This window comes from Lepisma saccharinum, chromosome 12, assembly GCF_977018435.1.
Source record: "Lepisma saccharinum chromosome 12, izLepSacc3.1, whole genome shotgun sequence".
In the NCBI taxonomy this organism is placed as follows: Eukaryota; Metazoa; Arthropoda; class Insecta; order Zygentoma; family Lepismatidae; genus Lepisma; species Lepisma saccharinum.
In genome coordinates, this window is record NC_139240.1 from 50,187,812 (window position 1) to 50,203,775 (window position 15,964).

The 15,964-nt window shown below is 38.2% G+C and overlaps 2 protein-coding genes across 2 annotated transcripts in view; one reads left to right on the forward strand and one right to left on the reverse strand.

Moving 5' to 3' along the window:
* Rim2 (replication in mitochondria 2) overlaps positions 1-3,713 on the reverse strand; it is a 73,355-nt gene extending 69,642 nt beyond the window's left edge. Inside the window, exons 1-2 of the mRNA XM_083132264.1 lie at positions 3,478-3,713; positions 2,752-3,027 (exon numbers count right to left, since the gene is read on the reverse strand). Of these exons, the coding sequence (XP_082988390.1) occupies positions 2,752-3,027; positions 3,478-3,518 (317 nt within the window). The 5' untranslated portion in view covers positions 3,519-3,713. The remainder of the gene's footprint in view (positions 1-2,751; positions 3,028-3,477) is intronic.
* Positions 3,714-3,856: 143 nt separating this feature from the next.
* On the forward strand, positions 3,857-12,850 carry LOC145996052 (2-phosphoxylose phosphatase 1). Its single transcript, XM_083132265.1, has 4 exons — positions 3,857-4,035; positions 5,661-5,789; positions 6,870-7,034; positions 11,213-12,850. The coding sequence occupies exons 2-4, from the start codon at positions 5,663-5,665 to the stop codon at positions 12,487-12,489; spliced, it is 1,569 nt and encodes a 522-aa protein (XP_082988391.1). The 5' UTR covers positions 3,857-4,035; positions 5,661-5,662; the 3' UTR covers positions 12,490-12,850.
* Positions 12,851-15,964: the final 3,114 nt, after the last annotated feature.

Consider the following 15,964-nt stretch of genomic DNA (forward strand, 5'->3'; position numbering starts at 1 on the left):
AGCCTGATTTGATATATCATATCACCCCCTTCCCAATTAAAATTCTGAAGTTGAATTCAAGATGGCGGGCATCAAGATGGACGCCGACCACGCGGGTGGCGTCAATGTGGTTCCCCCTTGGCTTGATAACGATTGGTTATCACCGTTTCCATGTCGCGTCCTGCAGTAGCCTTGTACCGGGGGTGTTAAGTGACTTTTTGAGCCACCTTGTATATCAACTGCAGATATAATGGTGCAATATATATCTTGTATAACTTTACATTTTAAAAATTAATACACAGTAATTATTCACTGATTGATTTGGCTTATTGTATTTAGAAATATGCAAAGATAAGTGTTACACCATGTTAGATTCATGTGTGGTGTGGAGGTGATGTGCCTTCAAGCTTCAGAGTTAGTCTTTATCAAAGAAATTCTCATCCGAGATCACCCACAGCCCAGGCTCAGACCAGAGGCAGTCAGACCCTGAACTGAATGGACCACTAACGCAGTGGTGGATCCAGAAGTTGGAGTTGGGAGCGGCGACTTTAGGTCGGGTACTTCACCTCACAGAAAATCCATTCTAATCAACATGTTCACTATTTCTTGTAAGCAATATAGAGTATTATAAACAGGAAACAAGTTTCTTCCATGTCATAGAGACAAACTATGGTTATACGTGTACTACTAGGTTTCGAGTTTTGCAAAAATAGGATCCAGGCATGGAATAGACAGTTATTACTGTGTGTCCTTGTCATGATTCTTCCAGTTGCCACAGTAAACTGAACGATCAGATATGAGAAGCGAAGTGAATAAACGAAAACCTACTCTCTCAAGGGGTCTCAGGTTCGATCCTCTTTTGATGCATATTACACAGTGGTTTTGGATCAAAATTTAAACTGTATATCCAGTTCTGATTAGCCTAATTTGAGCAAAAAGTGGACTTAAATCAAATTTTAAAAAGTATTCCTCAGCATTTTAAACCTTGTGACAAAAGACAGAGAATTCGAGTCTTCAAAAAACATTAAACAAAACAATAATATTGTTACGTATCCCAAATCCCTTCCTGTGGATCCGCACCTGCACTATCGCTCAAATAGTGATACATAACTTGGTACCCTTGACCCTCTGTAGCACCTCTAGAAAGTAAAATATTTTTCATGGTTCAAGAAGATTATATTGCTTATGAAAGTTTCCAGCTTGCGGAGATATGTTATTGTGAAATAACCTTGGGGAGTTTCCTTAACAAGAAGCAGAACAGCCCGAAGACATCGTGCAAGTGAATATAGCACCCAACATGACATTCCACAACAGCAACTATAATTTTACGTTGTTAGGTTTGGAGTGGATAGAAATTTCTGACATTTACTTTCACTATTTTAGTGTGCATCAAAGTGGCAAAAGTACTCTGAGATGGCAGGTTTTTTTACTAAAGCGGCCATACTTTGGGATCAAATATCTAAAAAAAATTCAACATAATTCTCAAGCAGATAGAGTGGGTTAAAGCACCCATAACCTTACTTATGTGCTTTGATGCATCATGCTCCACACTACAGGGTGTCCCAGTTAAAAGCAGCCCAGCTCCAATTAACAGTTACATGCCATGGATCATGAAAAGAAATTAAGTGTATGTACTGATGACCTTGAATACGTACCACCATTCACGTTACAATGGATTACTCCATTTTACTGGTGCAATAATGCCGTTATTTGCTTCATAGACAAATGTCTTTGAGCCGGGCTACTTTTAACTGGGACACCCAGTATTAACATGCAGCAACTGTTATTGTTGCACCTCTGCCACGTTTTGACGATGATCAGAACAAAGTGGTGATAAAAAGCTCCTAAAGAAAACACCCATGCTAAGCTGCAATTGAAACTTAAGAACGAAAAGGAAAGCTGCCGCCTCTTCACGTGTAGAATATTCACCAATTCGATTAACTACTGTTACCTGTAGAGAACATACAATGATTATGCTGCAAAGCAAACCACAAAATACAAGCAAGGCATCACAAAAGCCCAGGCTTAATCACTTATCAGCTACTACTTCACAAATCCATATCATGTGTACACATGGAGAACTTTATTATGCACAATTCCATTATTTGGAGGTGACGATCAAGTGGCTAAATGAAATGGTCCACAGAAAATGCAAAAATAATCTTCAAGTTTCAAACTACAATTAGTCAACAATCAATTTTACTAGCTGCTGCTTAAGAGGCTCATGATTATCAGGACTTCTCAACTAGATATTAGCATGATGATTTCTAACCTATTCCCCAGCCTATACTAGATGCAGTTCCTATACAGTTCAAAAATGCCCATTGTAGTGCTGTATAATAATGTGTTTGCATCTTTATCTTCGGAGCAGATTCATACTAATACCCCTTTATTTCATTAAACTTAATAAAAATTGAAGAACCCATAAATAAAACTTTCTATTATACTGTCACCAAATAAATATCAGAGAGAATTTGATTGTTTGTGCTTGTGAATCTCAGATTAACACAAAAGAACCTGAATTTCGCAAAAGGATGAAGAGACAGGCTGAGTGAAAAAATTGGAAGAAGAAAAACAGCACAAAAAAGTGGGGTCTCATCCACCTGAAAAACCCAGGTAGCTTGAAGCAACTGTTATTTACAAAGGACAGACACAGAGATAGAGAGACTTGTCTGATAAGCAAAATTGTAAGTTCTAACCAGAGTCACTACAAACCGCTGCACAATAATTATACTCGTGGGAACAATTTAGAAAAACCAAAAACAGACTTACCTTATGCACTGCAGGAGTCCAATGCTTTTACTTGCACCCATCCCACAATTGGAAATAGTTAACACTTGAGCAGAGCAACGATGACCACTTGATAGACTAAACTGTCGTCTCTGTTCACGAGATATTGTCTTACACGTTACATTTCCTGCTCCTTCAGAAGATGCTATTTTTGGCACTTGCACTTTTTCCACACAAAAATGTGAATTGGATGACTGTAATCTCGTCTTTACAACTTCCAGGGGGCATGTTGCAATAGCTCCAACAGTTCCAGCTACCCTAGAATAAAAGACAAAAAGCATACTTCAGCATTTGCATAACTCAAGTTCTTACATAATAAAATAGCATATAGAAATGCTCCTTTGTACACAACTGACCACACCGGAAACGACTCTCATGCAGAATGAAAATTCCATAAGTAAATGCCCATCGCACATTACTCTCTCTCAGTAGATGTGCATGATCATACAATGTCTCTTGTAAATGTGATTCTGCTAATATCAAGTACAAGGGATGTAGAACACACTCAAGACGTTTTGATATAACGGCAATGTAATAGTGCGTATACAAACAGAATAGAACATTTTATTCCTTTAACAATACTCTCTCTTTGAATTCAACCCAATATAAACGCTAATACTCAAATAAGCTTTCAGTATATAAATAACTCCCTCTCCCCTTTAAGAAATAAACAGAAACGGATATACATATTTTAAAAAAGCAACATACCCGCCTGCGACGAGGTGAATCACTGTATCTTTTTGAGACATCCGTCTTTCTCCGCCTATTGGATTTGATAAGTATAACAGTAACGAAGAAACTTATTTTTATTTACACCAACACTCAACTTCGGAACACCATAGACATCCACAATCTAACACGTACACCACTTCAGTTCACTGCGCTAACCTGAAAGTCGGAATTGATCGCCCCGACCATGCACTGTTCACGTGCCGCCTGAAACGCGATTGGTTTACTGGTGCAGGCCCACCATCTCACGCGACCTTCATTGGCCACAGCTACCGGCAGTTATCACGTGAGTTTGTTTACTACAGATTGCTGATGGTCAATTGTTTCTGTTATGAGTTGCACTTCCATCTAGCGGAAATGTTATGAATTACGTGAACAGTAGTAATCAGTGAAAATGGTATTGATATGTGTGCAAAAACAAAATAATTCGAAATGGAAATTAGAATATCACGATGACATGAAGGACTGTAACATATTATATAGAAGAACCAGTGATTTTCTTTACGGAAAAGGAAACGAATATGGAGATTGGCTAATGTATGTGGAATATTTTTTCTTTCATGAAGTACAAGGCTGTTTATGATGATTTCGCTGTTTATAACTACATTTCTTCCTCTTAAAATCAATATAAAATTAGGAAATTATTTAAGTGTCATGTTACATGCGATACTGTTTGTGTTCCTGCACAAATTCATAGGAAAATGTAATACGTATGTTTAGTGCAAAGTCGGCAAGTGCTGTAATTTTATCTATGACTATTTCCATTACTATTGTCAGTGTCAAAAAAAGGTACTAATTTACTATAGTTCAAACAGATTTCTTCATTTTTTCAGAAGAAACTGCTTACCGTAATAAGTTCCTGTAGCATTGTCTAACTTCGGGAAGGTGTTTTGTGTGATGTAGGAATATATCATAGCGGAAATTCATGTTCTTCGTTGAAAATTCATGCTCCGGCGGAGAATAGCCTTTGGCGCGTACATTAAAAATTTGCTATTCCACAAACACATGTAACTTCACTTTTAATATTCGTACTTACCTATCTGCTTCGTGGAACATTCTTGAAGGTGTATTCATGTTTTTTTTATGAAAGTATGTCAATTTTTCACATTACGAGTACTTCTTTATTTGTGTTGTTTCGTTTCCATAAGAAACAGTATGGCACGTACACCTTCGCTGATCATCGCGCTTCGTGCTTATAACCCAAAAAATACTCGTCAAGTGATTTTTTTTAAGCTTCTTCACATTATTTTACGAACAAAATTTTAACTGCTTGCCTAACGTAACCTAACCTTGCCGGAAATGGTTCGTGGGGCTACCCCTTTTTCAAGTACCCAATTACAAAATCCAGTGTATCTTCCGCACCCGGTATGAATATCACCATGCATCCACAACACGTCATCTTTTCAGAAAACAATGGCGTGGTTGGAAAACCTGCAATCGACAAAACACAAGCACGATGCGCGATAATCTACGGAGGTGTACGAGCCAAAGGCTATTGTGCTTCGGAGAATTAATTTTCAACAAAACTAATGGATTTCCGCTATGATACATTCCCACATGACAGAAAACACCTTCCAGATGTTAGACAATGCTACAGGTACTTATTACCGTAAGTAGTTTCTTGTGTAAAAATGAAGAAATCTGTTTGTGGAACAGTAAATTAATACCAAGATTCTCCATCGACAAGCGACAGTAGATATCGTAGAAGCGTGGGAATGAATGTAGAAGTAAATCGGAATCTTAGTAGAATGCATTTAGGGACTTTATTTTAATGCTAAGGGAACCAAACCTAACCACGAAAGCATATATTGAACAAAACCTTAAGTAATCACTAAAACTCCGCAGTATGTGTTACCAGACGTACATCAAAATCGAACCATGTAAAAATTGCATTCGTAGCTTGATGAAATCACAATAAAACAAAAGGAACTTGGGCCAAAATGAATTATGGTGTTAGTAACCTATCACACTTGGTGATAAGAAATATACGTTTAAAGGCTTGCGAAAATCTTGTAAGAAAATCTCAGGTGAATATATTTTATAATCTTTTGCTCTGTAACCGTAAAATTATCTCAAAAGTGTTTTTAAATATTGTGTTTTGGTATTTTTATGTCACTATATTAAAAAAATAGAGATGAATAACGTATAATTCTATTCTGCAGGTATGCCACTTACAAGTATTAACCTTATGTGTAATGTGGGGCGAGGCATAATGATGAAGTTATCTTCACAACACCGGGCATTGTACTGCTATTTGATACTCATAATATGGATATTTTTACTGTTGGCAGGTGAGTTCATCACAACTGTGAAATTTTGCCCTTTCTCTCATTTGTAAATCTTCTACTGCCATTGTTTCTTCTTACATCTGTTGAGCTCTTATATCCAGTTTTAGCACTGAAATAAGTATTGTTTTCTGACTATGAACATGTAAAGTTCTCGTTTTATTATCGTATCAAAATACATTTGCCGGTTTTTCCAGGTGCAGTTGACAGATAGATAAAAATATGTTGCCAGATATGCCATAATACAACAGTTTGGTTCAAATTAGTTGACAACTGGATCTAATGGATTTTTTTTTCAATTTTCCTGAAGAAAATTTGGTAACACTTTACTATACCGGAGACGGATTTCTGCAAATTTACAGGAGAAAGTACTTACGCAAATCATTTTCTGTAGCGTTGTTGATGTTCGGGAATGTAATTTTGATCCATTTTAATGCGATGCATGTGGTTTTCTACGAAAATCTATTTCCGATGCACTATTGCTGCTGCCACCATTTGCTTTCTGCACGAGAGCACAATACGCGCTATTGCTGCTGCTACAACATGATGTGTCGAGGATGCGTCGTGAAGTTGTTGCCGGGTGTGAAAGATGCCGTGGAATTTGTAATTCCGATGTTGTCCGTATATGCTAAATTGAACGAAAGGAGTGCTAATGGAACCTAACCTAACCTAGTAGGCATACCTCGTCCCCGTGATGGTTCGTGGGGCTAAGAAATAAATATTATTTTCGTTAGAAATCCATTATTTCACCTAAAGAAATGTTCTGCAATGCAGAATAGTACGTTATCAATGTAAAAAATTGCAAAATAAATCATTGATAGGTGTCTCCGGTATAGTAAAGTAGTACCCAGAATAGTACGTTAGCAATGTAAAAAATTGCGAAATAAGTCATTGATAGGTGTCTCCGGTATAGTAAAGTAGTACCGAAAATTTAATGTTCATGTGGATCGGAGTTTTACATTTTGAAATAAAGGTCTGAAATGTATGATATATTCCAAAATGCAGCTGAAAAATGTTTTTCGTTCAGCTTCTAAAGTTATAAAACTTAAGTACCAATTTGATTTTGAGACATTTTTTTCTTCTTAGGTATGTACAAGTACATTGGCCAAGAAGAAACTGGTTCAACAACAAGACACATAGGAAATGATATGCCAGTGAGAAATTTTCAAAGAAGCATAAAGTTAGATGTGAAGACAAAGAGGATATTTAAGTTTTGCAACCCTCCAGAGGAAATCAATACTGGAAGTGAAGGTACGCAACCATAGCTATATATAGTTAGAGACAAAAAAAGTTGAGCTGTTCCAAATTATGTAGTAAATTTTGAATTTTTTTGTTACTGTACTTTGGTATGAAAGTTGGAAAAGAGAGCATGCAAAACAAATATTAAGTAATTATGAAAACTTAGTGATAACAAAACATTTCAATGAGTTTCCAAGTTTATGTACTTAGGAGTCAAGGAAAATGCCAATACATTAACCAGTTGCCTTATTATCCCGAGTAAACTCGGGCAGATGCTAGATGCACTTTTTATGTTGTCCCGAGTATAATCGGGCCAAACTGCTTTTTCACTTTCAATTTTTTTTTTATCCCATACAAAATCATGAGAGGCTCCCTGCCCCGAAGTACTGTAAATGTCCACTTGGCAGCAGCACTTTGCTCAGCTTGATGCTTGGAATGTGTAGCAGAGTGAGAGATGCCAAAGGCAAGAAGATTGACAGTGAATCACGTTACTACTGTCCAGGTTGCAAAGTCACCTTATGTGTAGCTCTATGCTTCGAAATTCACCATACTGTGCCTGTCTAATAATTTCACAATCAGAACTGCTATTTGTAAGATTTTAAAAACATATATGCAACATTTGAAGGCAAGATATTATGTTTACGTTTATTATGATGATTAAAATGTATATCCTTCATTAACCCGACCAGTGGGGGCAGTTGAAATTGTGATTACATGTTCATAACTGTCTAATCATATTAATCTGGAGAACGAAGTTACTGCATTCCTTTGTAATAGTCTCCGGGTTAGTATAGTACATGTTGCCAAATTTCTGGCAATTTTTTCATGCCATCAGCAGAATCATTTTCCCGTAAATCACTGAAGAACCGCCCTAAAGCCTGCCTGCACTATGCCGTTGATGCTCTTACAACAACATACCCTAGAGGAGCTTTTAGCTTCCAAAATAAGTTCTAGTCGCAAGACCTCATGTCGTCACTATAGAAAGGATGCTCTAGCACTTTCTATTTCCACCACTTGACTGACTGAATTTGCAACCTGACACCTTGAGTTGTGGTGCAGCTCAATCTGATGTCTCGCCAGAAGTGTTGGTAGTGTCTGACGAATAACTGATCGGGTGGTTCTCCAGAAAGTTACTGTAATACTCACTGTTCACAGTAACTTCCTTTGGAATGACCTCATAGTTGTAGGTAACAGGAAGCATTGCCTTAATGTTGCTGGCTGCTTGTTGGAACTTTCTTAGTCTTGACTAATCAGCGTGGCGAACCAATGAACCTCTGTTGAATATGGAAGTGCCTCATCACCAAAGCTTGTACAGTCACGGACACTTCTGGGTTGGAACGATTCCATTGAAATTTAATGGGAATGTTACAACCCAGAAGTGTCCGTGACTGTACAAGTTCACTTTGACACCTAACGGCATTTCCTCCACATTATGCTTGAATTTTTATTAATGCAATTTGTTCTCTTCATGAGAACATTGCTTTAGAGCACATTGCTCAATGAGCCTATGGTCAGTGCAGTGCTGCCACCACATGTCAATCTGTGGAACAACAAAATATCACATGTAGAGGCAAGATTAAAACCCATTATCTGAATCCACGATTCGTTGTTGGTTAGGGCTACCATATTTTGAAATGCTAAAAAGAGGACATTTTCTTCGAAAGCCACACACACACCATCAATTTATTCACAAACACTTTCTAGCTACATTGGAATCAGGAAATAATGATTTTATCAAGCTTGATGTGCAGTCCATCACTTTATAACTGTTGTGATGCTTAACAGTATGAAACGCGAAAGAACCTTCTGCAGCACTTATCTTCATGTTCACTGCCAGGTTTCGTGAAAAACTGAGTCAGTTTTGTAGATGAAGCTTCACCTCTGACTGCTCTTTGGTGCTTTTCGCACTCCACGTGTGCTTGCAAATCTAGCCCTCCTTTGTTTGCCACACACACACACACATATGTACCGGGTTTACAAACCATACACTCGCCTTCAAAATGAGTTACTTTTCTTGTAACTCATTAGTGAACTTGCACTTTCTTTTAGGCATATTAGTAGCTTACACCGTGTTCGCAAACTCTAACTTCCACTTCGAAACACGAACAATCGAATGACGCGGAAATCACATCGACCGGAACTTGAAACTGTAACAACAAAGAAACTAACACTTAGCGCATCGTCCAGTACTGCCAACATCAGACGTTTAATGATTCGAAAAGTTGTAACTTCGTGATCTCTGACCTATGATGATTGGATAACAGTAAAAACCCGGATATTTTAACAGAAAGTAAAAACCTGCCCGGGTGCAAGTTTCAGGGTCCGAAAAGAGGACATGTCCGGGAAAACCAGGACGTATGGTAGCCCTATTGTTGATGAGGTTTTTTTTTTTTTTAGATGATCCTCGTACAATAAGTGTGCCAACTCTGGAGGAGACAATTGATAATTGTGACCTTGACGGGTTTAATTTCTTGTTGACTTTAGTTAAAATTGCAATTCTAACACTTAGACTGAAATATATTTATTTATATCGATATCAATACCACACAACCCTACCAGGAAACTTCAGTGACATCATAAGTAACCCACCTAGGATAACAGTATATTAAACAAAAACTCAATATGCTGACCAAGGCAGAATTTATTTTATTATAAAACATAAAATTAAATGTTACGTTTCAACCTTCTAGCAAGGTTTTCTTAAGACTCTGTACCAAATACAAATGAAATAAGGTACAAAGCAGGAATATATATACACACAAGTCTGGAAGGGAGTAATTTTTGTGTATATATATATATATATCTTCCTGTTTTGTACCTTATTTCATTTGCATTTGGTACGGAGTCTGAAGAAGACCTTGCTATATGGTTGAAACATAATGTTTAATTTTATGTTTTATATTAAAATAAATTCTGCCTTGGTCAGCATATTGAGTTTTTGATTATCATGGAAACAAGGCTTAACCTTTTGTGTCCCAAGCATCTCGATCGAGATACCAAAAATGTAACCCTCACGGTCCCAAGCATCTCGATCGAGAGGCTGTGTCAAGGTCGTAGTTTTTACGTTATAACTTTTCTGTTTTTGGCTATAATTTCGATTTATATATATATATATATATATATATATATATATATATATATATATATATATATATATTGTTCCTAACACATGTATTTAACAGAAATGTTTCTTGCACCTTTTTTTTTCTTCATGAAAATGAAGGGGAAAAGGGACTTCTCTTTTGCGTCTCTTTTCAAGAGAAAATTTTTGCCGACAAAGGAAGACGGGCTTTGTTGTTCTAAAGCAATGCTTTTCACTCCCGCCTGTTAACTGCATTCGAAGGAAGCTTGTTTATCAGTATCCGATGTCAAAATGAAAGTTTTCCATGAGGGCGCAAGCAGGGGGTGGGGGAACCATTGCTTTTGGGGGTACAACTCACGTTACATTGGCCATATGATAATAATGCAAATATTTATGTGTTCCTTACATGTCAGTGATCATTTCCATGTGCATGTCGACACTGTCATGTATTTTTTCTTGGGGGGAGGGGGGCCCCATTTTTCCCCCCGAAATTTTGGAATTTTGAGAGTTAGTCCCCTCCCCACTGCCACATATACGCCAAATTTGCTTAAATTTCATATAGTCTGAATCTCTGGTTCATTCTGCGTACAACAGTATATCACTCATCTCTCTAGGGCAATTAGCCTCCGATCTACACTCATTTAATTGAAACTCTGCATTTTGCTCAAAATCGGCTCGGGACCAAGGGGGTTACATGTGAAAATGGCCTTGGGACTCAAAAGGTTAATGGTGTATATAGTATATTAAAATGACTACCAGAGTGAGAAAAATCGTAATGCAACAGTTCAATTTTAAAATATCGTATTTTCCCCTTTTAATTATAGTGGAACCCCAATTGTACGTTCCCGGTTTTTACATTTTCCCGCATTACACATTCAATCTTGATAGTCCCAACATAGCAAAATGTTATACAATTTTCCTCTATTTTACATTTTCCTGCATTTTAAGTTTTTTCAGCTTGATCCCCTGGAAAACGTAAAATCGAGGTTTCACTGTATTTTTATTAGACCATGATATTATAATGACAGTTTAAGCAGTGATGTGTTGTGTAATATCTAAAAATGTTGAATGTAAGGTGCAATATTTACATGAGGATTTTGTTTTACAGGTCAAATACAAGGAAATTTTTCATTGGAAGGTGTTCTAATGTTACTGAGACATGGAGATCGTGGACCTTTGTCACACATTAGAAACATTTCTTCAGTGAACTGTGGAATGTCATCGTACACTTCTATCCATGCATACAGCACTTTTCTACAAAACATTTCCAAATCACCTGGTTTTTCCCAGTTCTTAGGACCTTTCCATAATTTCCCCTTGCTTCCTTCGAATGAATGTGCCCTAGGGCAGCTAACTTTAGTAGGCGTTTCTCAGCTTCATAAACTAGGGCATGTGTTGAGGTTAGTATATGCCGACAAACTAGGGATTGGCAACGGGACACTTGCAAATGACGACATTGTGGTATACAGTACAAGGTACAGACGGACATTTCAGAGTACGCTAGCTTTCTTGTACACTTTTCTGTCGACGGAAGATCTGCAGAGAGTTGTGTTGAAAGAGAGTCAGAGTTTAGCCTTTTGCTTCAACGATTGTGTTTGTCCAGCAGCGGAAACGTATAGAAAACTTTTTACCGTCGAGAGTGCAGAGTACCTAAATGCACACCCTGCGGTTATGAAACTTGTGAAATTGGTTATGTCGGTTGTGTTTGAGATGCCGCACGAGACTGCCACTTCAAATCCGCATTCGTTGCACGATGCTCTGCTGACGTACATTTGCCACAGTTCCCCATTGCCGTGTCTGAATGCGGTCGGCGAGCAAGATCTCTGTGTACGAGCGGAACACGTAACTAGTCTGTTCACTTACATCGAGTGGGAATCGAAACAATACCTTAAGAGCCACAGCTTGAAGAAGAGCTGCTTACTGAGAGCGTACGGATTGCTGAGGAATATCGTATCGTTCATGTTGCACATGGTTTCTGAGAAGAAACCGAAAATAGTCCTCTATTCAGGCCATGACAAAACGTTACAGTACCTAACGTTTGCTCTCGGAATTTCTGATGGCATAACTCCACACTATGCATCCAGGCTAATTGTAGAATTATACAGAAAAAAGCAATTACCGAGAAAGGAAGCACCAATTGCGAGAGAGTATTATTTCAGAATTGTGTTCAACGGGAAAGACCTGACAAATCAAATCAATTTTTGCAAAACTGTCGTCACTCAATATGTTATTGACAAATCATCCCTGAAAAACAACTCGATTCCCAAGAAACAACCTGTACATCTATGTCCCATTGAGTCAGTAATCAGATTTCTACATGATGACTATTTCCATATTTTCAATGCTACAAACTTCAAAGATTCATGTGTGGTTCACGACTCTTAGTAACTAAGTGATATGTCTCCTCTGCATTTAAAGGTGCAAGTATGTTTGTTATATATTTTTTTTTAGTTCATATTTATTTTTGCAATGCATTTATATTTTTGTGATGTAAGAAATTGGATCTTTTTGTTTACTATTTACACTTTTGTTTCCATATGATATTGTAGTTATGTATGTATATGCGATGTAGAGTTTTCAAGAGAAAATCATTACTCCTGCATAATATTGGAATCTTAAGGATGATAGGTACAGTTTCATTCACAATAAACTAAGGCAGCTTTCAGACCAAAATGACATATGTCGCTTGAAAGCGAATCCTCAGTAATCAATGAAACCTTCTGAACTGAAGCAACACGACAAACTGCACGTTCTGCTTGAACTGGGCTGTTTTCTCAATGCTGTGTATCATGTCCCATCAGTTTGTTGTTTGCTCATGCTCAGTGAATGCTTGCGTATTGACTGAAGGGACCCATGTCACCTGTCACTTGTTGCTTCAGTCTGAAATCTCCCTAAGAGCAGAGCAGGAGGGACACAGCCTGGGAGCTTGATTTTTGCATGGCCACTTATGGATACCATAAACTTAAATAGTCCAGGAACATGTTACCCAGTACAACTGCACAGAGCACTTGTATAAAAAGAATTGGTTGTTATGAATAACACCAAAATATTCCTCTCATTGAAGAGATTCCCATGGGATATTGACCAGATATGCTTCTGGTATTAATTCTTGAAAGCTTGGAAACATATCTTGAACTGGCCTGGAGAGAAAGTCTTCATTATTTGTCACCAGAAGAGCTCATGAATTTTTTTCTCGTTAGCAGAATTTTGCAGTGAAGAGAGTGTTTTCATTCCCTATAAGAAATTTATAACGTGACAACAAATCATGTGAATAACAATTGTTAATACCATCTAGCTTTTTGCTTGGAGGGGCACAGAGTATGCTATAAGCATATACCATGCATCCATTTCCTTGCGAGGCCGAGAGATCGGGAGAAGTGTGGCAGGTGGCGCTGGCGGAGATGCCGACATTTTCGACCACTAACGTCCTGCTTAAGTTTACCCTCGAAAGCATTTCGCTTTGCTCGTAATCGTTTGGAGGTTTCGAATGTACAATATTGTATCAAGATTACGTTGCAGACTAAACCGTTAAAAGTCAATGGTTATTGTGACCATTGTTTGCAATCTGAAAGCTCCGAGCTTGAGTTGTTCTTTCCTTCGCGACTACAGGTGCCCTGGACAGAGCTGCGAATGGAGTGAGGAACAGACCTTGAACCAAGAGCGTGTTAATTTCGTACTGTGTGAAAGAGTGTGGTTTTTGGTTACTTGCTGTGCTACTTCTTTGTTTAATTGCAGTGTGTGTGTGTTGTGTGTAAGTGAGGTGACTGAAATGCCAGACGCAAAGTTCACGTTAGAACAAAGAATTTTTATGTATGACACTTACGTGAAAACAGACTCGTGTCGAGATGTGTGTAGGCAATTTGCACAGAAATTCCCTGGCATTTCACCTCCAGGTAGAGAGATGGTTAGATGTCTTGTCCTTAAATTACGAGAAACTGGATTGTTAAATTTTAGAACCCCTAAGCAAAAGCGATGGACTTTTGCGTGTGAATCAAAATTTTATCAAACGATGCCAGGAATGTGTGAATATAGGTGGCCATCACTTTGAACAACTCTTATAACACAGGTTAGTGCTCGTTTTGCAATATTAATATAAATATCTGCTTGGTAAAGATACAAGGTGTGGCTAGAAAAAAACCGGACTGTTGCTACAAAATCTTTTATTGGTAATTTTGTACAATACGAACATTATCCCCTTCAAAGTACTCCCCTGAACTAGCGATACACTGCTCCATACAAATCTTCCATTTCTGGAAGCAGTGCTGGAAATCATTTTTTGAAACCATGTTCATGACTTCCGTCACTTTTGTTTTCACAGGTTCTACGGTCGTAAATCTGTTTTCTTTTCAGTGCTCATATGACCTTTGGGAATAAAAAAAAACTGAACGCCGCACACCTTGGGAAATCACACAGTCGATAGGCAGGATATCACGTTATACACTCTTGCACGGCTTGACCTTGACACGCTTGCCGTTTGTCAACAGCAACATCAATCCGGTTTTTTTGTAGCCACACCTCGTATGTCCATAAAAATAAGCGGGACGTTACTGGTCGAAAATGTTGGCATCTCTGCTAGCACCGGTGGCCACCCACCATTGTGGGAAAATGGGGAGCTATGAATGTGTAGTGAACCCTTGGTTACGGAAACCTACAACAACGACGGGGTTTCATCGTGCTGACCACGAGTCACACCGTAACTGGTTCAATGATCTCCCACCTTGGGGGAGTGAGTGAGTAGGATCACGTGTGGGTGAGGCTGGCAGTTGGTAGGTAAGCTCGGGCCCTCAATGGGCTGTTGCGCCACGGGTTATAAGAAATTTATGAGAATCAGAATACATTTATTAATAATAAGTTTTCTGCCTAGCTTGACTTAAAGACCTGCTTACAACTGCAACTTGGTGAGAAATCCATAAACCTAGGACTTGCTGTTCTCTTTTTTATTTATACTTGCATGCATTTTGGCAGAATGGAAATAACCGTACCACATCTCCTTAAATCCAATCTATGCAGAAAAAACCGAACACAAAAACAATGAAATCAATCAACACTCTTACTTGAAGGCTTGGGTGTCACCATAGGAGGGAACAGGGGAGGTGCATCCCTCAACAACGCAAAGGCAACATGTTGTTGATAAGTATGGGTGATGTGGTTGTCACCATACCCCAGCCACCTTCACCCCTCAAGGGTTGCTCATGTAGAAAAAGATTATCCACCTTACTAATTGACCCTGGATCTCTACTGCATTTATAGGCACTGTAAAAATACATCAGGCTCAAATCAACATAAACTAATTTACATTACTATTTTACTACAAAGTAATAAAAATAATAGAAATTAAAATCTGCTCCCTGCTTATCATAAATCGATATATTTTGTTTATAAATGCACACAATGCTCTAAGATCATCCAAATATGAATATTGACAGGGAGTTAGTTACATAATATTACTTGAGGGCAGTTTGTTTTTAGTTGCATTAATTTTTCTACTGTCAGGGTGTCTACCAAAATAACAAATCCAAATTTTTTGACTTTTTCGTGACTGTTTCTTGACTCTTTTTTTTTCTTAACCTCTATTTATTCGACCCCTACGTACTAGGGATGATCGGGAAAAAATAATACAAAGCCTACACATTTCAGTAGGTATTTATTAGACAAATACAAGCGGACTCAAGTGAAAGGATACTTCACACACCACTTCTCAACATAGTCCCTCCCCGGTTCAGGCATTTATCCCAGCGCTACACGAGGCTCATGATGCTTGTCTCATAGAACTCGGGGTCCTGTTGTCAGACCCAACCCTTACGTCATGGCCTGGCAGATTTTGGGTGGCATGTACTCCATCATCCAGCATACTTTCCAG